The sequence below is a fragment of the Sceloporus occidentalis genome, unplaced genomic scaffold (genome assembly GCF_023333645.1).
Source record: "Sceloporus occidentalis isolate IW3139 unplaced genomic scaffold, rSceOcc1.0.p SCAF_178, whole genome shotgun sequence".
In the NCBI taxonomy this organism is placed as follows: Eukaryota; Metazoa; Chordata; class Lepidosauria; order Squamata; family Phrynosomatidae; genus Sceloporus; species Sceloporus occidentalis.
The window spans coordinates 1,427,926-1,451,276 of record NW_028317158.1 but is presented as its reverse complement, the minus strand read 5'-3'; the positions used below and the strand labels follow the sequence as shown (position 1 = coordinate 1,451,276).

Below are 23,351 nucleotides of genomic sequence, written 5' to 3'. Positions count from 1 at the left end.
CGTTTGCGTTGCCCACCCTTCCCAGAAGCAGCGGCTTGCGGGACCCCTGATAAAAGCGCGGGCTCCGCGTCTCCTGGGAGGGACGAAATCAAAGCGCTCGAGGGGATTAGCGCTCTAAAAACAGATCGCAATTAAAGGGACGGCGTCCGGGAAAGAAGAACCCGTTCTCAAAATAAACGTTTCCGCTTAGAAAAAGTACTTTGGGTTTTTATTATACTTTATTCTTTCATTTCCCCTCACATTTCTATTTTGTGTTTATTATTATTATTATTTTTAAGTTACATTTTTTTGCGATAACAAGAAACGAGACGGCAACGCAGAGAAACCCCCGGGTCTTCAACCACAAAAAAAAAAAAATGGGGGGAAAAATACTTTTTTGTTATTTGTGGGGTTTTTGTTTTTTTTTTAACCCCTTAAGGACAATGGGCGGTCCCTAAACCCATTGAAAACAATACATTTAACCCCTTAATGACAAAATGCATTTTATTTATTTTTTACACTGTGTTGGTTAATAAGTGTAACATATGGGAAGTCGCGGTACTATATCTAGTTGAAACTGTGTATCTTTATTTTTTTATTTTATATTGTTTTTGCTCCCTAGGAAGCGGAGCTACGGCGGTGGTCCAAGCCGCTTACTGTTCCCCCAAGAAGGAGAAGGTGGCCATCAAAAGGATTAACCTAGAAAAATGCCAAACCAGCATGGATGAACTACTGGTAATAACACTATGTGACTGTGTGACCGGTTTGAACCACTTTCCCCCAAATATTCACATTCAAATAACAAAATGTACATTATTGAAGGTGCTGTCCCACCTGTTCTCCTAAATTCAACACTTTTGGAACTAAATCGTTCCTAGTCCTGCTGAATTCCCACAAGTGATTCTTTAACCGTGTAAACTTTTGGCACTGCGGGGGGGGGAAATACTTAATTGTCATGTGACACAAAAGCAATTTATTTAGAAATAAAAAAACCATCTAAAGTCATAAAAAAATGTCTACAACAGATAAGGATAAAGGGACTTCACCTTTTATGACGCGTTCAGGGTTTATCTAGCTTGGAAACCGTTAACGGTGTTGGCATTAACCGGCAGGGCAGGCAAACGTTTCAAATCCCTGCATTTTTATTTTTTTAGTCCAACCCCAGTGAGCTTCTGCCGTAGCAAAGGCTGAGCTGGCCCTGTGTAATGTATAGTTAAATCTGTGCGATGACAAGAAACCAGACGGCGTTACAGAGACACTCCGGTGTCTTCAACCTTTTTCTTTATTTTCTTCTTTCAAAAAAAAAAAGTACTTAGCTTTTAAGAGAAGCTGCAGCCCCAGAGCTGCAGCACTAGGCCTCCTCTGATCAATGGCCGGAAAAGACTCCCATTGAAGTCAATGGACAGCGTGTCTGCGCACGTGAGTGCGTGTCGGCTGTGAGTGTAGGAAAGATGCATTTCGGGGGGGGGGGAGGGGGGATTTGTATCTGCATGCTGGGGGTTAAAAGGAAACCTCCGACATCCGATTTAAAAACGTGTGTATGCGATGTGGTCAGCCATCTTTACTTCTTGTTCTGAGGTTCTACATGATTATTCCTCCCCATTAAGCTATTGTTAAGCTGCTGATTGTTCATTGGTTCAGACAATCTTTGTAAATCTTGGAGCGAGAAAAATGGAAAGGACTCGATCAGATAACGCCTCCGGCTTCCAAATACCTCTTACAGGGTTCCACCGGCAGACGAAAAGCATTGTGGCTACGATAAAAGCCATGAAGCGGATCGTTCCTTTTACGGGGTCCCAGTACATGATATGGGGGCCTCATGTGGCTACCTTTATTGTTCTGCAGCGGCCGCCCAGCTAGGTTGGTGCTGGGAACCTCGGATCTCTGCTGGTAGAGGGCTCTGGTGAGTCTCTCCAACCAGATTAATGGCTTTCTTTGTACTGAGGCTGTAGAGCTCTCCACGGGGGCCGCGCAGGACGGGGGCTTCTGCGCTTTTATTTTCCCCGCTCTGTACATCAGATGGCTTATAGAGAATGGAGCCGGATCACGTTTTATTATTCATGGTGCCCGGCGATTCCTGGCTGGCAGCCACCGTGTGCGAGTATTCATCAAACGGCTGATTCCTCATTTTCTTTGTGTTTCAACGAGCGCTGGGCAATTAACTCCATCACTGCCAGGGCTTCATCGACACCCCAAACCCAGGGCTTCATCGACACCCCAAACCCAGGGCTTCATCGACACCCCAAACCCAGGGCTTCATCGACACCCCAAACCTAGGGCTTCATCGACACCCCAAACCTAGGGCTTCATCGACACCCCAAACCTAGGGCTTCATCGACACCCCAAACCCAGGGCTTCATCGACACCCCAAACCCAAGACTGCGAAGAGATCTTTCCATAAAAACTAAAATTAAATGTCCTTAAAGAACGTCCCGTCATACAAACATTCCAACGGTTGTAGTTTTTGCCCCATAATATGTAGGTTGTATGATTCTCATTCTGTTATCTGACCCCCGATCTACTAAACACCCCGACTTCTTATCATACTGCCTGTGGGAAACAATAGAATTGCTCAGTCTTAATCACCCAACTGGACTCTCTGATTAATGAAAGTCTATGTAAGGCAGACTTCATTAGCATCGCCATAAAGCATCAGCTCAGTGCGGTGTTTGAGCCGGGAAAGTCACCCAAAATATCACACGACTGACAGCAACGGCGGCTCCAGGTCTGCAGATAAAGGGGGTTTATTGGGGAAAAAATGGGATAAAACCAGGTTTTTGTCACTGACCGACCGTGCTGGGGGGGGGGGTAATTACAGTATACAGGCACCATTAGTACCCCGTATACATTTTCATGTTTAACTAAATTCTTCCTTTTTGTTTCAAAATCCGCATGTTTGGTTGTAGGAGGGGAAAAAAGAATTAATTTTTTTAATATATTTCTATAGTGTTTTTTTAGAGCCAAGTTATAATTTTAATCTTCGGAGCCGGTAGTTTTGGTTTCTGGAGAGTTGGTATTTTTGGCCCACGAGCGTGAAATACCAGAAATATTTTCCTTTTATTATCGACGATGGAAACCAACGCAAGATACAACCCCCCCCCCCCCCTCTTACCTGTTTTTCGATGTTGAAGCGTCCAGTACTTCTGCCTTTGGGCGCAGATGGTCTGCGGATCTACAGTCGGATTTTGATTTAATAAAGGCAAGCGTCTGCAGAATACCAGAGACCGGTCTGACGCCATCAACACTCACGGTGCTGGGAACCTGCGCAGCCCGCAGCCATCCGATCAACCAAATATCCTGCTTTAGCCGTATAAACTGAGTGTTTAACGCTGCGTGATACTGAAATCGCCGCCATGGAAACCGGAAAATATTTTTTTTTTTCTTATGGGTCCTAAAAATGTATATATTCATATTTGCTAAGATTTTAAAAAAAACATTGAGTCCTTTCTAGGTAATAAATTCAGAATTTCAGGAGAAATCCCCCCAAAAAACTGCATCGCGCATGAGATTTTACAGAATCAGAAACACAGAATCTGCCGTCAGATCGGCCCCATTCGGCCCCCATCTAGTCGCCCGTTTCTCCTGCTGTAAAGACTCAAACCTTAATCAGTCGTTGGTCTCGTCTTGGATTCAGGAGCCGTATGTCTATCCCATGCATGTTTAATACCCTCACTGTATTACCCTCTACCACTTCTACTGGGAGGCTGTTCCATTTATCTACCACCAGGTGGAAAAAAAATGTTGCCTGCCTAATACTTTTGTCTGAGCTAAATACGTTTTTTTTTTTACTAAGTAAGTTACCCGTTTAGCTGGTCCCGTTTATTAATAATCTAGAAAGAGGCCGCTGCGTGAAAAGCCGCTCGGTTATCTCTCTCTTGGTGTTAAGTTGCAGGCTGTTGCTGATTGGCCGAGGCAGTCTTTGTAAGCAGAGAGCTGATTGGTTCCTGTCAGTCGTGCCTCATCTAGACCACGCCTTCCAAGAGCTATACAAATACATAGTTATGGGGGGATGAGATAAGAACTTTAACCCCCGCAGCCACGCGAGACGCAGATCCCCAGAATATGGGAAATATTTTGAAAGCGCGTCCATCTGGTGCTTATTTTCTTGTCTCTGTCTCCTCAGAAAGAGATCCAGGCAATGAGTCAGTGTCATCACCCCAACATCGTCTCCTACTACACCTCCTTCGTGGTGAAAGACGAGCTGTGGCTGGTAATGAAGCTGCTAAGCGGAGGTAAGAGGGGGCTTTTGGGGGCCGGGGGGGGGTGCGTTTGGCTCGTTCGGGGGGCAGACTCAAACCATATTCAGTCGTTAGTCTCGTCTTAGATTCAGGAGCCGTATGTCTATCCCGCGCATGTTTAATACCCTCGCTGTATTACCCTCTACCACTTCTACTGGGAGGCTGTTCCACTTATTTAAAACAGGAGAAAAGGTTTTACAGGAAGGAAGAAAAAAAGATATACCGTATTTGCTCGATTATAAGACGAGGTTTTTTTCAGAGCAAATACTCTGAAAAATACCCCTCATCTTCTAATCGGGGTCGTCTTATAATCAGACCTCAAATAGAGGTCTGACTATGAGACTAAGATCCAGATCCCCCGCACCGCTGCAGGGGACCTGGATCCTGCTGTCTCCCCCCCACACCCCCCCCCCCCACACACACTTACCGGTGCTTCCTGCTGTATTGCCGGGGCAGCGGGTTGACGTCCACGCGATCCGCGTAGACAACGTCCGCTGCAGCTGGAAGGAGGTGTGGCTAGCAGCGGGGGTTGACTGCGTCCGTCACGGATACCTTCCCCGGCTGTCAGAGATCAGAGTTCCTCTGATCTCTGACAGCCGGGGAAGGTATCCGCGACGGGCGCAGACAAACCCCCGCTGCCAACTCCACCTCCTTCCGGCTGCAGCGGAAGGAGACGTCAACCCGCTGCCCCGGCAATACAGCAGGAAATTGGAAGCACCGGTAAGTGTGTGTGTGTGTGTGTTAAATGGGGGCATAGGGCATTTCTGGAATGCCTTATACCCCTATATGCCACTCTGGCACTTAGGGGGTTAAAAGGCATATTATGGGGCAGAGTGGCATATAGGGAGGTATAAGGCATTTCAGGAGGCAGAGTGGCGTTAAAGGGGCATTTAATAGAGCACTCTGCCTCCTGAAATGCCTTATACCTCCCTATATGCCACTCTGCCCAATAATATGCATTTTAACCCCCTAAATGCCAGAATGGGATATAGGGGTATAAGGCATTTCTGGAGGCAGAGTGGCACATAGGGGGTCAAAAGGCATATCATGGGGCACAGTGGCATATAGAGGGTTAAAAGGCATACCATGGGGCACAGTGGCATATAGAGGGTTAAAAGGCATATCATGGGGCACAGTGGCATATAGAGGGTTAAAAGGCATATCATGGGGCACAGTGGCATATAGGGGGTATAAGGCATTTCTGGGGCAGATGTGCGTAACTGGGGGACAGGTTGGAAAATACAAGGAAATAAAAACAAAATCATAGCTTTTATTTAAAAAAAATAGTTTAGATGAATTAGCATTTACTGGTAAAACTTTTTCCCTTTAGGGTCGTCTTATATTCAGGCTTTTTCTTTTTTTCCTAAATTAATATTCAGATTTTGGGGGGTCGTCTTATAATCAGGGTCGTCTTATAATCGAGCAAATACGGTATTAATCCCGCTTTATAGATCACGTTTAAAGCGGAGGTCACTGCTTTGAAGAAGACGGTCTTAACCTGAAAACATACCGGTTATCTTACATAATTCGGTTAATATTAATTAAAAAAAAAAGTGTTTTGAAAAAGGGCAGACTCAGCATATAAAGTATAAAAGGGTGTTCTTCGTAGCTACTCCTGTGAACGAGGATTTATGAGGCGCACGCGGAGATAATTGAGCCGCGTGCAGTAGTAGTACGCACTGACGGAGGGATCCGTAAATCAGCGTGATTTCCCACGGTAGGCGAGCGCAGGCGTTTAGTTAATGAGGCCTCTATTGACGGAAAGCTGCCGGTTATTTTGTGATGCATTATTTGCTGTTCCCCGGCAGATCGCGTCCGTAAATTACCCGCTTACCGCGGGTCCAGGAATAGTGTAAATGAATCACTTTTATGGCGCGGTAGAAAGGGGGAATATAGAGCATCAGGCAGAAAAAGAAAAAAAAACACGTTTTTGAATGAGCCACTAAATTTCCACTACTGAAAAAAACCAAAACCTGCCCCCCCCATGTCATCCTCCCCATTGCCGTTTTTCTCAGTATGTCTCCGAGTTCCATTGTATAATCCTGCAGAATATAATGCTATAAATCAATAATTATAATCAACAATAATAATCATAATATTGACATTATTTTTATTTTATTTTATATAAAACTTTTGCTGTTTTCATGGAAAACGAGGACATTTCTGGCTGTAAAATAATTGCAAAAGGGTTTTCTAACCATCAATTAGCCTTTTAAACTTGGATCAGCGAACACAACGTGCCATTGGAACACAGGAGTGATGGGAGTGATAAAGGGCCATTGGAACACAGGAGTGATGGGAGTGATGAAGGGCCGTTGGAACACAGGAGTGATGGGAGTGATAAAGGGCTATAATTTGGAACACAGGAGTGATGGGAGTGATAAAGGGCCGTTGGAACACAGGAGTGATGGGAGTGATAAAGGGCCGTTTCCAGCCGCAATAGTCATTTACAACATTAACCCCGTCTGCGCTGGATTTCTCATCCATTTCATGTTGTTTTAATGGACAAAATCTGCTTTTGTTTTAAAAACAAAGGAACCTAAATTTCGGCACCGTAGTGTGGATGTGTGCGTATACGTATATAATGTATATGTGTGCGCACGAGGATTCGGTAGCTAAGTTTTAGTGCTGGGGAGGAAATTGAGTTGTATGTTTTGCCCCACAAAATGGCTTTTAAACCAAATATTGTGATTATTATCTTTTATATGGCCAACAATTCCCGCAGCGCTTTGTACGGTCCATACATTCAAACGGTCCGACAAAATAGAACTCATGGACTAAGATGAGCCGACACATTACGTAAAGAAAAACCATCCCTGTAACAACTACACACAAAAACAAACGTTGGCTATAGGGTGTTTTAATAAATCTGTATAGGTGATGGTCACTGTAATTTCATTTTATATTTATTTAATTTGTAAATTTAAATTTTATATTAAACCATTTTTGATTAATATAACACTTCTTAGTTGTAATTTTTTCTTTAGATTTAAATATATATATATTTAACCTATTATTTTAGATATAACCCAGATTAAGATTACTTACCAGAGTAATTCCCATATTGCACAAAAATCACTTATTATTATTATTTATTATTATTATTATTATTATTTTCCCTGTTTTTTCAGTTTTTTATTTAATTTTTCCCATGGTTTTTAGGTAGTCTGAAGATCTGTCAGCGCTTAAGACTTAAATTGGGGTAACTTTCAGGCACTTTTGTTAATCTTGGTTTCTGTGAACTCCGCAGGCTCCGTCTTGGATATCATCAAACATATAATTGCGAAAGGAGAACACAGGAATGGCGTCCTGGACGAGCCGAGTATCGCCACCATGCTGAAGGAGGTCCTGGAGGGGCTTGAGTATCTGCATAAAAACGGCCAAATCCACAGGTAGTCAGCGCTGTGTATATCTGCTGTAGAATCCTGGATTTCAGACAATATGGCAAACTTTAAAAAAAAAAATAAAAAAAAAAATTACTAAATTATACTAAAATTTCCTATAAAAATATGAACTATGGGCAAATCATAAAAGAAATATCCGATGCAGTGGCAGACGGATAATGTCCGTGTTTGATTATAAAAAGAACTTTAAAAAAAACAAAACATATGAGAGTTCTTTAAGTCGGTTATTCACGGAGTTCTCGTTGAAGTGAATGAGAGTAACGGCGGCCAATCGCTTCGGCTGCTGAACGTTAGTATTTATGATAGCAGAATATTATTTGCTGCTGCTTCCGTTGCTTCAGTGGCAGCGCTACTGAGCATGTGCAGGAAGTGTACAGGGGAATGCCTCGTGGTTTCAGGTGAGGCAGCTGGGGGAGGAGCTACATGACACAGAAGTCTTATTTTCAGACAGTGTTCATTTAAAGTAAATTATATATATAAATTACATTTTTTTTTTTTACTTTTAATTTTTATAATTATTGCTTTTTTCTTTTAGACGTTAGGTGGGTGTCTTACTTGACTTTGATGAGGTGAACTTTTTCATTTTCCAAAAGCACATACAAGCTGACCCTGTATGATGCATATTTAAATCATTAGGATGACGTTTAGGAGACGCTCCCAAGTTTGAGAGAGTTGCGATATTTAAAAACCTGGTTTTATCTCATTTATTGCAATAAACTCCCTTTTATCTGCAGACCTGGAGCCGCCGTTGCTGTCAGTCATGTGATATTTTGGGTGACTTTCCTGGCTCAATCACCACACTGAGCTGATGCTTTATGGCAATGCTAATGAAGTCCGTTCCTCCATAGACTTTCATTAGTGAGAGAGTCCAGCTTGACAATTAAGACTGAGGCATTCTATTGTTCCCCACAGGCAGTATGATAAGGAGTCGGGGTGTTTAGTAGATCGGGGCTCAGATAACAGAGCGAGAATCATAAAAACGGCTGATATGCAGCTGCCTGAAAACATATTATGGGGAAAAAACTAGAAATATTTTTGAAAATATTTTTTATTTGATACTAGTAATAAATAATTGGCAGGAGCTCCTCTTTAAGGTGAAGCGTCACCGTTTTCATGGTCCCCGGTGGGTAACTGTGCTTGTGGAGCTGGTACTGAACCTTCATGAGGTTAATGGTCCAGGAACCCGCTTGCCGGATGTCTGGCTTGTGTAAAGAGGGTGTTGCGCGGCGGTTAGCGGGTCTGTTCCATAAAAGCTGAAGCTATTTGCTGGCGAAGTGCGCGGCCCGGCAGGTGGAATCTGTTCCGAGAGCACGCAAGGCTCCAAATGGAAACATGACGGTGCGCTCGTTTACACTCCATTACCGAGAAGCCAGCCTGCGCTCTCATGTTTATTTTATACCTTAAAGGAGAAACGAGAAACGAGAAACATGCCAACGAAATAGAGATCTATTTTTTTTTTTATTTTTTTTTTTAAAGAGATGCTCCAATGTCCTAAGCAGCTTCCTGAGCAAAGAATGCATATTCATATACATCCATTACAAGCTGCAGGGTACTGCTTGAAGCAGCTAATCAGTAATATATATTATATACTCTCCGGCCGTGTAACTAATCCCATCCTTATAAGACGTTATATCCCTGTATATTCCTCATATTATATATTATAAACTCTCCCCCGTATAACTAATCCCGTCCTTATAACCCGTTATATCCTGTATATTCCTCATATTATATATTATATACTCTCCGGCCGTATAACTAATCCCGTCCTTATAACCCATTATATCCTGTATATTCCTCATATTATATATTATATACTCTCCTCCCCGTATAACTAATCCCGTCCTTATAACCCGTTATATCCTGTATATTCCTCATATTATATATTATATACTCTCCGGCCGTATAACTAATCCCGTCCTTATAACCCGTTATATCCCTGTATATTCCTCATATTATATATTATATACTCTCCGGCCATATAACTAATCCCGTCCTTATAACCCGTTATATCCCTGTATATTCCTCGTATTATATATTATATACTCTCTCCCCAGTATAGCTAATCCCGTCCTTATAACCCATTAAATCGCTGTATATTCCTCATGTTATGTTCTCTCCAGCTCGTATTTAAAGGCTTCTATTGGATCTGATAGCGCAGCGTCTGTGGGGAGTGAATTCCACATCTTTACTGCGCTTGCTGCAACGAACCCTTTTCTTGATGCTTTAAGTAAAAATTCCTTTCTTCAGTTGTGATTGTAAAACGCGTTTCCGCTGCCGATCTTTCAGTAGGAAATTGTATTCTCTGTGCGCCGTCCCTAATTCCCCGGCTGCAAATTGTCTTTCTACCGATACAGCCTATGATCTCATTCATTTTTCATTTGGATCTTTATTTTCTTTCAGGGATGTTAAAGCCGGGAATATCTTGCTGGGCGAGGACGGCTCGGTACAAATAGCAGGTAAGAAGTTTCCGGGAGGGCCGATCTTAACCCTTTAAAATGATGACCCCCCCTCCATGCATCTTCAGAAAAGCGCATTCCAATTATACTAAAAAAACCTGATGGTCGATTCCATTATGATTCAGATTAGCCCGGCACAATGGGGTATTTTATACGCTTTCGTGTGACGTGATTTATATGCGTGTCCAGGATGTCCAACGGAAGTTAAAGGGACGCCCCAAGCCATCACGCGCACTCTAATGCATAGAAATGCACCTTTACATTAACCCCTCGTCCTTGCAAATGCATGGAGGGACTCGTGAGGATCCTAACCTGTACATTTGCACGGCCGCCCTGTCCCCAGCGCCACGGCTTGTGTGTTCACTGAGTTCTCCTGCACAGTTGTGAGGATGAGCGGATACTCTCCCCCTGGCTCACATGATGCTTCCAGGAGTCTCACGAGACCCCAACACGTGCATTCGCAGAAAGTGATTCCATTGAAATTGATGGAGAAGTTTTCTCCTGTAGCTTCTACTAAAAGCATCATTTTTTTTTTTTCTCCTTTCTTACAAAATACTTTAGTGTGCATTCTGTGTCCAGGGGGCAGCTGGGATTATACACTGTCCCTTAAATGTTGACAACAGTAAATACGACAGCACAGTCAATACTGCATTTTTTATGTTTGAAAAGGTTAAACCTATATTTGAAAGGTTAGCAGGTTGTACTTCCCCATTATATTGTCACAATTTTATTATTCAAATTAGCTGTGTATATATATATATATATATTTATTATATGAAGTCCCTGTGTCTTCACCCTGCTCTGCTAGAAGGTATCAGCGTTGCCACCTACAGACTCACAGTGGTACTGCAGGTCTGATCTTTTAAGTGCAACGTTAGGCTTTAAAGAATTCTAATTTTTTGTCTTTTACATTAAATGTAAAATGAACCCTCTCAGGAAGTGTGTGTGTGTGTGTGTGTGTATATATATATATATATATATGTGTGTATATATATATGTGTATATATATATATGTATATATACACAATCTCTAAATCAGCGCACACACATCAAATAGATTATAAACTCTCATGACTGTAGTTAAAACTACTTAAAAACACCTTTCTAAGATGACAAAATTGGAGTTTTAGTCACATTCTATGGCCATATTATGCTAAGCCCACCACTACGCCAAAGCACTCCAATGTAGGTGGGTCCTAACCTAAATACTGCTGCTTATATGGAGCTAAATCTTTGCAAGTACATTGCTTACCAGGAGCCAAAAGGCCTTCCTAAACACAGACACTCCTGCAATGTATAGGTTTCCACGGACCTCACAAATGGAGCACCTGTGGTGGGGAGGGGAGCTGATCCAAAAGCCTAGTCAGAGCTTCAAATATATATATAATTTCAACTCAAAAGCACAGTCAAGGGTAGACCGCTCTATTCACCTAAACCAATTTTATTATTAATAATAATAGGTGTTAACTTATTCCACAATGCTTTACAATGTAAATATGAGCTTAAATACACATTTAAACATACAGATACAACAGGAGGACCCGACCCAAGAGCTGCCAAATAACCTTATGACCCTTTTATACAACCCTCCTGGCAGAAACGGTAGGCTTATGAGAGCCCCGCTCGTGAGCTTACAATCTAAAACTAAACACCCCCACAGTTTGGAATTTAGCTTCCCGTCTAAATTCCCTATTTCACGTTTATGAAATGTGAGTAATGCATCGGACAAAGTGAAACGTTTCCCTTTTCCTCTGTTATTTTGCTGCAGATTTCGGAGTCAGCGCTTTTCTGGCCACAGGGGGCGACATCACCCGGAATAAAGTGCGTAAAACCTTCGTGGGCACGCCATGCTGGATGGCGCCGGAGGTCATGGAGCAGGTATTGCTTCGTTTTTATAACAAAGCAAACAATCCGTATATCTTGTTCTTAAATAAACTTGTGTAGTGATCTGCATCTGCTATTGACTGACTATTGAAGGTTATCTTTTTTTTTTTTTTTTTTTTTTAACCCTTTTTGCTTCTTCTTTAATAAATTTCTGAAATTTGGTAAATTTGCTCAGCTACAATGTTACGTTTTTTTTTTGTGTGTATAATAATAATAATATAATATAGGATATAATGAGAAAGTAAATATAATTTATAATTATAAATTATTGTGGGTACGGCCCATTGGGGAAATGCATTGAAACCAAATATTTTTCACGCTCCTATTTTAGGTTAGAGGGTATGATTTTAAGGCGGATATCTGGAGTTTTGGTATCACGGCTATTGAACTAGCCACCGGCGCGGCCCCCTACCACAAATATCCTCCGATGAAGGTAAGCTGTACAGTGCAAGGTAATGAATCACGGTCAGGTTGTAAACCGAGATAGTGATGGCCAAAAAACAATTGCCCCGGGCCGTAGTGCCCCTGAACTACTTATTCATTATTGGTTTTAATCTCATGGATTCTTCAATGGCGATACTATGTTTACATTTAGTACAAATTGCAGGATACTTTACAGGATTTAGTATTTAAAGACTTTAATCAGAAATACGTTTTTAAGGGATGATTTAGCTTAAAAGTAAGGTTATTATTCTGCTTTAAGGAAAGCTTCAATCTGTGGCAAAACGTGGCAAAGACACGGCTCATCCTAGGAATAAACAGAAAGTTTCTATCCTTTCTCAGTTATCCTGTCTTACAAAGGCTACTGGGGTAGAAATAATGTAACCTACAGAAAAATGAAAACCAACATTTTATTTTTCACAGAAAATATAGAATTGGCTTCTTTTCTATTTTTTAGCGATGAGAACATTCGATCATTTTTTTTATTATTTTTTCCTGGTTCCTCGGCTCTTCTGAAGTCATTTTCCGATTTGAGTGTTGGCTCCATTCATTCATTCATTCATTTTTTTTTTTTAATGTATTTAAGGTTTTAATGTTAACGCTCCAGAATGACCCGCCAACTCTGGAAACGGGCGTACAAGATAAAGAGATGCTGAAAAAATATGGAAAGTCCTTCAGGAAGATGATCTCTTCGTGCCTTCAGAAAGACCCGGAGAAGCGGTACGATTGCTGCCCGCCGGGTATCAGATGCAGTCAAGTCTACATTACCAGATTAACCCCTTAATGACAGAGCCCGTACATGTACTGGCTCAAAATGCATTGTTTTCAATGGGTTTAGGGACTGCCCATTGTCCTTAGGGGGTTAAGGACCCTTTTTTTCCCCCTAAATGCTTCATTTATATAACTAATAGCCATAAACATCAAGTCCACGCTGTCCTTGACCCCTCCACCACCCTCTACCCCAGTTTTGGCAGTAGACGGGGAGGGTGGTTGATGTCCATTTCCCAAATGAAATCTAGGGACGCAGAGCACTTTAGCAACCGTACGCAGACGTATATAATCCATGTGCTAATGTATGGATCGCTTACTTATTTGTTCTCCGCAGGCCAACAGCGGCGGAGCTTCTGAAACACAAGTTTTTCCAGAAAGCTAAGGTATGTCGTCATTTTTAACAACAAAGGGGGATTGTGCATCAAACCCTATAGGGGTGTTATTTAAAAGTGGTCTTATCACCAAGGCAACCAATGGAACATTCCTGCCGAATCGGCCACTCTGTTGGTTGCTGTGGCGATAACACAATCTTTTTCAAACCGCGTAGGATTTATTCTTTACGAGTAAAGCCCGTAGCGTTCGCTGTATATACGCGACGCAGCGATTATTGGTAAAAAAAAATATATTATCGCTTTAAAAATAGCGTCAGATAACATTTAGTTTTGGATCAGTGATCGACCTCGGGTTTTTATTAATTAAAAACGTTTTGCCGAAATATAACACTAAAAGTATGACCCGTTACAAGGAAAGTTTAAGCTTAACATCACGATGCAAAAAAAAAAAAATTGCATTTCAGGGGTTAAACTGCACTGTTAAAAATTCTAAAATTGGTGTTTTTGAAATACAGCATCAACTGCGGAAATAACCAAATTTGTATGTTTTTTCAGAACAAAGAATTCCTGCAAGAGAAATTACTACAAAAAGCTCCAACCATCAAAGAGAGGGCCAGAAAGGTAACCGCGATTATTCATTCGCTTTTCCGGGTTAGATGCCGCGTCAGCGGAATGAAGAATAATTACACAGCTAAATATTTAATAGGTTGTTTATAGCTTAGGCTGATTTACTGGTTCAGAATCTATTTGGAACCCATGGACGGAATTGGCCCAGAGCGACGGAGAATCCCTGTCTGGAGCGGATCCTATGGGGTATCTGTCAGCCGCGGGCCCTGGATAATGTATAGTTTAATCAGCGAGGTGAAGCAGAGAAGGCAGATAGTTGGTGGGTCCAGATAACAAGAAAAGTCCTAGTTTAATCATCAAGCCTCAACAATCTGATCCTCTAATTGTTGGCTATGACCTTATATACCATGTGTATGTGTGTAATATATATATATATATCTACCATTCCGTATGAATTCTCCATTGTCTGGCAAAATAAATTTTCTGAGATTATATATCAAGGGTCTTCAGAAGTTACTGTTGGCTCTGGACTTCTGGATGACTCCAGATAAGGAAGAAGGCTAACCCTTAAAACAAACTCAAAGCCATCTAAAAAAATAATAATCTTAATATTGAACATCCCCCCCCCCCCAAATGGTTTCTTTAATTGTAACAGCGCTCGTTAAATGTAATTCTCTCAGGTATAGAATGCTCACGGATTGCGTGTTAGAAGCCTTTAGTGTTACTTGTTGGTGTTTCACGAGCCCCGTGCGGTTTTGTCGCAGGTTAGGAGAGTTCCAGGATCCAGCGGTCGGCTTCATAAAACGGAAGATGGCGGCTGGGAGTGGAGCGACGATGAACTGGATGAAGAGAGCGAGGAGGGCAAAGCAGCCGTGATGCAGCTTAGGGTGAGTCCGCATCGTCTCTGTACGTTCGGCGGGCCGGTCTCCATCCACAGCTGGTGGCCGTTGTCTCCTGATAATAGACGGAATCCTTTTCTTTATCATTCGCTGTACAGAAGAGTCACAGACTGGTCTATCAGCCCCTGTAGTCAGCTTCTAGACCCAAGTTGCAGTTATAATCCATGTAGATTTATCTCAGAATGATTTATCACTCCCATCACTCCTGTGTTCCAATGGCCCTTTATCACTCCCATCACTCCTGGGTTCCAATGGCCCTTTATCACTCCCATCACTCCTGGGTTCCAATGGCCCTTTATCACTCCCATCACTCCTGGGTTCCAATGGCCCTTTATCACTCCCATCACTCCTGTGTTCCAATGGCCCTTTATCACTCCCATCACTCCTGTGTTCCAATGGCCCTTTATCACTCCCATCACTCCTGGGTTCCAATGGCCCTTTATCACTCCCATCACTCCTTTTTGCAAGTAACAGCTAAGTGACCCCAAACCTTTGAGCAGTACTGTTGATAAACTAGACTGTGTGTCCTGGTACCGCTTCCGGCTATTTATGTGACAGACCTCCTGCACCTTTTAAGAAAATAGGAAAAAAATATAGTTTTTATTTTTTCTTATTTTTAAGTCTTGAAAAAAGTAATTTATTTTTTAATGTTTGATCTGCTGCATCCTTAGCTGTCCTGTGAAGCTCCGGGAGGCTGCAGAGGTGTTGCTGATTGGGGCGTCTGTTTTCTGATATGACTTTTTTTTTCCCCCCCCAGTCTCCTCGTGTGAAAGATTCGTTACCAAACTCAGAGGTGAGCAGCCCGCGCTTTGCTCGTTCACGGGTCGGCTGTCTGCCGCGGGACCTCAGTGTCGTGACCGGGGGCTGCGCATGCACAGTGCGGTAACATTGAGTATGCAGAACCCAAGGGGCTCATCCCCGGCTCAGCTTCTTTATTTCTTTATTACGAGCTTAAAGCTAATTATGTCCCCTAATGTATATGTTTTTAACCTTCTTTTAATAAGAGTTTTTTTGGCTAGAAATCTAAAAATTTCGTTTTATTACCATTATATTTAATATCTGAGCATTTTGATATTATTTTGTTTTAGGTGTTTCCCGCCGGAGAGCCCACAGGGACCTTTCTCCAGGCTCCAGCACAGTCCTCAGCTAATCTACCTCAACCAGCGGGACAAGCTGCTCCCTCCCAGGTGTCTGTCCCTGTCCCAGCGTCCGGGCAGGTAGGGGCCAACAGGCAGAGGGGGCAGTGTCTGGATGTGGGGGGGGGGGGGGGGCAATTTCATATAAAACTTGTACTTGTATTAAGGTGTTCACAAAGTACCTGTATGCTAAACAAATGGGTTCCAAAGAGGGACTTGCCAAACAAAACTGGGGTGCTTGGGATGTACGCTTTGTTACTGTAGATACTGTAGTGGCCTCTAATCTCTAAAACAGAGCTGCCAATTGCCCTAAAACTGGAGAATCATTAGGTGTAATGTAAGGCAGTTCCACTTTACTGAGTGGGTGGTAGATAAGTGGAGCAGCCTCCCAGTAGAAGTGTGGGGGGGGCTGCAATCTTATCCCAGAGCGTCCTCCTTTTCTTGTACTGTTGGTAATCGCAGTAAATATCTTTTTGTTCCGTAGACCCCGGCTGCCGTGCCTCCAACTCAAGAAGAAGCTCAAGTCATCAGTTTAGTCTTACGATTAAGGTGATTTATTGTGCGGCGGGTTTTGTGTCCGGGGTGGGGGCAATTGGGTCGTATGGGGGGGGGTTATTTCTATAATGTGGGGCCAGGAGGTATTGTGATTTGGGGTACAAGGATTTTGTCAGGAGTCATTCACACCAGCGTAGGATCCAAGGTGCCAACGCTAACGGTAAAAAGGTCCCGACCGCCGCGGCTGCAGTCACACCGTAACTTAACCCCGCGGTGACCACCACCCCTCGTTGCGCGGTTACTAGCTGTATATGTATATTTGTCATCCCTTGCGTACGTCTAAAGCACCATAGCCGCAGTGTTATATGCAAATTTCCCCCTTGTTTCCCATCATCCTTTAGTGCAAATCGCATCGGAATCCTAGCAGGAAGTTGTAAGCAGCTTCCTGTCACCTCACAGCAATTTGTTAGCGGGCTGCACATGAGCTCCCAGCGCTAGAGGTTCGACAAAAACTATTATCACTAGTATTTTAGGGCAATTTAAAGTAAAATATATATATATTTTATACATAGAAGGAAGACATGATTTATATCCTGTATGTGGGCTTAAGAATTAAGGGCAGAAATAGCCCGGAATGAGTATCTTTTGGAAAATCTATAGCTTTATTATATATATTATTGTGTATTTATTACATATTCTCACAGATACAGAGGAGCTGTTTGGATTTTAATATATTAACCCCTTAAGGACAGTGGGTTGTCATTAAACCCATTAAAAACGATGCATTGTGAGCCTGTACATGTACGGGCTTTGTCATGAAGGGGTTAATATTTTTTAATATAGAAAGAAAATCTAAATTGTGCGATTTTTGTCCGGTCCGTAGCGTACGTTATTGGCCGTGTCCCCTGCTGCTGAAGTGTTTAACCCCTTGATGACAATTGCCGGTCCGGGCACGTCACGGAAAATCATGTCGTTAACGACAAATGACGTGTCAGGACCGTCATTTGTTAAAACGGGTAAAAAAAATCGATCCGTGATCGTTTTTGGGTTTTTTTGTTTGTTTTTTTTACCCAAACGGCGTTGCTGTAATGCGGCAAAAGGGTAATGAGGCATTCAGCAACGCCATGATCGGAATCAGGGGCCATGTCTGGCCCCTCCCCGGGGCGTCAACATCCGCCATACAATGTATGGCGGCGGACGCCCTTTTTAAAAGCGTTTAGGAGGCGATCAACGATCACCTCCTAAACTTAAATGGTGTCGCTGGAATGCCTCGATCAGGAGGCATCCAGCGACACCAAACACTTACCTGGGGATGGACTGTGACCGCTCCGGTGATCTTCACCACCAGCAAGATGGCGGCGGCCCGGGAAAAAAAATAATAAAGACGAAAAAGTTCGCTAGACGGTCTCCTGACCCTCTAGAGAACTCTGGCTCCACTTGCAGGTTGAATACAGGTACTGCATTCAACCATGCAAGTCAATGGAGCTCAGCTTTCTAATCACAGTGTGATTAGAAAAAAATAAATTAAAAATAAAATTAATAATCATTAGAAAAAAAATAGTAAAAAACCAGTAAAATGTAAAAATAATTTCCCTCTGATGTCACTATCAGGGGAACCTTCAAGTTGAAAAAAAATCTTAAAAATGTTTTAAAAAAGGCAAAAAAAAATTAAAATATATATAAAAAATATATTTTTGTGAGCAAGTCCTAAAATTAACACATTAGCTTAAAACAATTCTCGCATGGAAAGAGTTAAAATACTGGCATATTAAATGCCCATGGGGTGTCTACTTTTAAAAAATTTATGATTTGATGGGGTAAATTGAATTGGCCGGATTCAACAAGGTCCCAATTAACACGGGGGGGGGGAGGATGGCCACACATCTAATTTCCAATTAGAAAAATGCACACGTACCAAATGTGGCCTTTTAGTTCCCCCCAAAAATGACAAACCCATGCGTGTGGGGTATCACTGTACTCAGGAGATGTTGCTGAACACATATTGGGGTGTCGTGTGACAGCGGCATGTACCAGGAGCTGTAAATTCATACATAAAGTAGGTGTGTGTGGGAAAAATACACACACAAAAATACTACTGCAAACTTTGAAAAAATGCTGGTGGTAAAATGTGTGCATGCAAAGAGTTAAAATACCAGCATTTAAAATACCCTGGGGTGTCTAGTTTTCAAAAATATATGGCTTTATTGGCCACACTGAAATGGCCCGGCTCAAAGATGTACCAAATAGGGCATGGGCAGTGGATCCCCAAATGCCAAAGTTCCACATTGAAAAATGTGCACGCTCCAAATGTGGCCCTTTTGCCCCCAAACAGCCAGGCAAAATCATTCATGTGGGGTATCGCTGTACTCAGGAGATGTTGCTGAACACATATTGGGGTGTTTTGTGATAGTGACATATACGAGAACTTTTTAATTCATACCTGAAGTAAAATGTGTGTGACAAAACAAATGCAAAAAAATGACTACCACAAAGTTTGACAAAGACTGGTGGTAGATATGGTGCATGGAAAGAGTTAAAATACTAGCATTTGAAATACCCTGGGGTGTCTAGTTTTCAAAAATATATGGCTTTATTGGGCACACTGAAATGGCTCAAAGATGTACCAAATAGGGCATGGGCAGTGGATCCCCAAATGCCAAAGTTCAACATTGAAAATGCGCATGCCCTTTTGCCCCCAAACAGCCAGGCAAAATCATTCATGTGAGGTATCGCTGTACTCGGGAGATGTTGCTAAACACATATTGGGGTGTTTTATGATAGTGACATATACGAGAACTTGTTTATTTATACCTAAAGTAAAGTGTGTGAAAAAACAAATGCAAAAAAATGACTACCATAAAGTTTGACAAAGGCTGATGGTAGAATTAGTGCTTGGAAAGGGTTAAAATACTAGCACTTGGAATACCCTGGGCTGTCTAGTTTTCAAAAATATATGACTTGATGGGGTAAATTGCATTGGCCGGCTTCAAAGATACCCGAAATGGCACATGGGGGGAAGAATTACCAGATTTGGAAAAAAAGGCTTTGAAATAGCAAAACGCTACCTGTACTTTTTGCCCCATAATATGTAGAAAAAAGCAAAAAAACATAAAAACATTGGGTATTTCTAAACTCAGGACAAATAGTAGAATCCATTTAGCATTTTTTTTATTACCTTTTATAGATGAGTAAAAGATTTTTCAACTAAAAGTTAGAAACAGTCATTTTTTTCTAAATTTTTCACCATATTTTATACTTTTTTTAATAGTAAATAATATGATACAATCAAAACAATGTCATCTAAAGAAAGCCCTTCTTGTCCTGAAAAAAACAATATCTAATGTGTGTGGGTTCAGTAAACGGGAAAGAAGAAAATTACAGCTAAACACGAGCAGCGCAGAAATGTTAAAACGGCCATTGTCACGAAGGGTACAAAAAGTAAAATCAGCCATTGTCATGAAGGGGTTAATAATACTGTTGTTGTTCGGTAGAGCGGGAGAAGCGAGGAGCGCTCTAATTCCAGGGAACGCTCTCTTAAAATGCATTATTACTGCAATCGGAGTAGAGACGTGATGGCAGGAGGACGCTCGCTTCGTGTACGTGGCCTGTGCGTTAAATGGCATTCGCCCCTGAGCCGGGATAAATATATTGTCGGGGTTCTCTCAGCCTTTTTGTGTTTTTTTTTTTGTTTGGTTTTTTTTTTTTTTGCAAAGAATCTATTATTTTTTTTCTTTTTTCTCCCCACCAGGAATACAAAAAAAGAATTGAATGACATTCGATTCGAGTTTACTCCAGGAAGAGGTGAGTCAACTTAAGACTTGTAGGTACAAAATTAAGCATGTGGCACCCTACGTTATTGCCCCCTCGGAACCTCTTAACCCTTTAATACCCTTTAATAGTCCCTTGCAAAGATCCTATAGATCCTACCCGCTGATAGGGTTCTAATATCGTTCCTTATGGAAACCATGAATTAAGTCACCTGTATTCAAGCAGGGATTCCAGCTGTGCTGTAGCAGTAATAAGAGCGCCAATGGGGGGGATGCTCAGACATCATTAAATCAGGGTAGAGTATAAAGGAGCGGGCTCTAGACCATGTTACGCTGAGAATCTGCCCGTTTACATGAGACTGGGGTAAAAACTTGTTTGGGGAGGAATGGCTTATAGAATAAGTCTAGGAAGACTGACTTGTGACCACCGTTACCGATAAGCCGTTCTTTGCGTCTCCTTCACAGATACAGCTGACGGCGTATCACAAGAACTTGTCTCGGCCGGGCTCGTGGACGGAAGAGATGTAGTAATAGGTAACTTTACGAAAATGTTTTACTTGCAGCATGAATTCTTTAGAGGAAAAATCAATTTATTTTTTTTGTTTTTTTACATAAAATTATTTGTCAGGATCTGGAATTCTATCTAAGCGGCGCGTCCGAACGATTAGCGCCAGAGATGAGCTCTGGCTGTGGAGCCCTTCCTTGCTCTGAAGTTCGTAGAGCTTCCCAGCCTTTTTCTTGTATAAAATACCCTACCGTTCAAAAGTTTGGGGCTACTTAATAATTCACCTGTTTTTGATAGAAAACCAAATTCTATCCTTTTAAAATAACATGAAATGGATCAGAAATCCAGGACAGACGGGATTTTTTATGGAATCTCTTCATAGGCGTACAGAGGCCCTTAATCACTACCATCACTCCTGGGCTCCATTGGCCCTTTATCACTCCCATCACTCCTGTGTTCCAATGGCACGTTGTGTTTGCTGATCCAAGCTTAAGTTTAAAAAGCCAATTGATCGTTGGAAAACCCTTTTGCAACTAACAGCTAAGTGACCCCAAACTTATGAACAGTAATGTAAAATAAATGTTTCCCTTATAGAATGTTGCTTTATATTTATTTTAATTTTGTGCAGATTAGTCGCATCTGCCGTCCTAAATAACGGGTAAAGCTTGTGAGAGTTCCCTGTTTGGGGTGTCGTATAGACCGCCGTGATGCTGGAAAGGTCGTTCGTGGTATTCTTACTCCCGGTGTCTTCTTAGAATCCATGTTCCAGGGTTACATGCGGTTTGAATCGCGGACGTGTCGGTAGCGTGTGACCGAACTGGTTTTTCTTTTCTCTCTCAGTTGCAGCCAACTTGCAGAAGATTGTAGAAGAGCCTCAGACGAATAGATCGGTGACCTTCAAACTGGTATGTGTTACTCTGCTCCTAATGCCTGAGAGACATGCAGCTTGGGGGGGGGGGGTATTCACTAAAGCGTGAGCCAGCAGACGAGCTGGAGTTTCAAATCCCTGAACTTTGATTTTAACGGGGCATTTTTCTGTCAGAAGACCCTGGTCCGTGCATAGATCACTCAGACCCGTTCCTACACGGGGCGATTCATTTCAATCTTTCTCTCCCCTTCTTCTCTAGGCCTCCGGCGTGGACCCCTCTGATATCCCAGATGACGGCAAACTGGTGGGATTCGCACAGCTCAGTATTAGCTAAGCTACTGTTACCCCGAGCTGCTCCTTAAGAAACCCCCATGTGCATCTTTCTAATGCTTCTCTTGGCCTAAGGAAACCACTACTGCCAAAGAATCAAAATCTGGCTTCTTTCGGAGCTGTAACAACGCGTATTATTATAATTATTTTATTTTTATTTTATTTTTTTTTGTCTAACAAAGGTCGCTAACTTAGTGTAACGGGAAACACTGGGAGGTCCGAGCTTTGTATTCAGTAAACAAAAAGCATTTCTACACATGACAAATTTTTGGATTTTGATTTTATTTTCATGTGAAACGCCCCCCCCATCCCCCCCCCCATGGGTAAATGCTTCAATGGCTTTGGAGCCAGCGGCGAAACGCGTTGGGCTCCCAACGGTCACCGAAGGGCCGCCTTTTACCATACAAGCTTTTTTGCCTTATGTCACAATACTACTGAGTAGGAAACAAATGGGTTTCTACCACTAAAAAAAAAAAAGGCAAAGTGAAATTAGTTCAGATTTTTATTGGCTTTAATTTAACAAAAAACAAAAAAAAAGTCTCTCTAAATAAAAACCTCATTAATTTAATCCGGTCATCCTGGCTGAATTTGTAAAAGGGATACGATTTGAAAAGTGTATTCTGGCAGAATTTTTTCACACTAAATATTAACTGAGAATGAGCTCCTTAAATTCAGTGTAATTTAAAAAAAAAAAATAAAACAAAATATGCATTTGGTTTGGCGGTGTCAAATGAAGTCACTGGCAGCCATCTTGCTCCGGTCCAGTCTTTAAATGTGCATGGTCACCACCTGTTTTTTGTTTTTTTTTGTTTTTTTTTAAGGTTTTTGAACACTGTAACCTATGATTATCTTTTTAGAGTTTTATTTTATGCAAGATCAAAAAAAAAAAAAAAACCTTGAAATTTGATAGTATTTATGGAATAAGTATTGCTAATGACCTATTAAAGCTCAGATGTTGACTGTGTCAAAGTTTCGCTGTACGGCTATTTCCTAAAACCGTCTCTTCCCTGAAAGTTCATTTAAGAAAAGCTTCCTACGTCACAGTAGATTTAGCGAAATTGGACCAAAGACGAATCAAACCAAATTTTTTTTGTTTTCGAGCAACGAAACTCGTTTCCTGCCATTTTCCGTTCAGACGAAATTCATTTGGAAATGAAATTTGTTGTCGCTCTCACACTCTCATTCATTCGCTCTCTCTCACGGAGTACTTCCGCAAAGGGCAGAGGCGGCCTGTTCCCCCGTTCTCGGGAATCGGCTGGTGGAGAAGGAAGCTTGGTGA

The 23,351-nt window shown here is 41.9% G+C and overlaps 1 protein-coding gene across 4 annotated transcripts in view; it reads left to right on the top strand.

Annotated features, from left to right (window-relative positions):
- LOC149278872 (serine/threonine-protein kinase OSR1-like) overlaps positions 1 to 22,076 on the top strand; it is a 34,622-nt gene extending 12,546 nt beyond the window's left edge. Inside the window, exons 2-18 of one of the 4 annotated variants that reach the window (XM_089501648.1) lie at positions 602 to 714; positions 4,103 to 4,211; positions 7,468 to 7,609; positions 10,022 to 10,077; positions 11,846 to 11,955; positions 12,293 to 12,394; positions 12,989 to 13,122; positions 13,508 to 13,556; positions 14,061 to 14,126; positions 14,837 to 14,959; positions 15,729 to 15,764; positions 16,060 to 16,188; positions 16,592 to 16,656; positions 20,351 to 20,403; positions 20,835 to 20,903; positions 21,715 to 21,779; positions 22,002 to 22,076. In XM_089501648.1, coding sequence (XP_089357774.1) covers positions 602 to 714; positions 4,103 to 4,211; positions 7,468 to 7,609; positions 10,022 to 10,077; positions 11,846 to 11,955; positions 12,293 to 12,394; positions 12,989 to 13,122; positions 13,508 to 13,556; positions 14,061 to 14,126; positions 14,837 to 14,959; positions 15,729 to 15,764; positions 16,060 to 16,188; positions 16,592 to 16,656; positions 20,351 to 20,403; positions 20,835 to 20,903; positions 21,715 to 21,779; positions 22,002 to 22,076 — 1,496 coding nt within the window. Of the gene's footprint in view, positions 1 to 601; positions 715 to 4,102; positions 4,212 to 7,467; positions 7,610 to 10,021; positions 10,078 to 11,845; positions 11,956 to 12,292; positions 12,395 to 12,988; positions 13,123 to 13,507; positions 13,557 to 14,060; positions 14,127 to 14,836; positions 14,960 to 15,728; positions 15,765 to 16,059; positions 16,277 to 16,591; positions 16,657 to 19,419; positions 19,424 to 20,350; positions 20,404 to 20,834; positions 20,904 to 21,714; positions 21,780 to 22,001 lie in introns of all 4 variants that reach the window. The other 3 variants (XM_089501647.1, XM_089501645.1, XM_089501646.1) reach the window with 3 other exon arrangements.
- Positions 22,077 to 23,351: the final 1,275 nt, after the last annotated feature.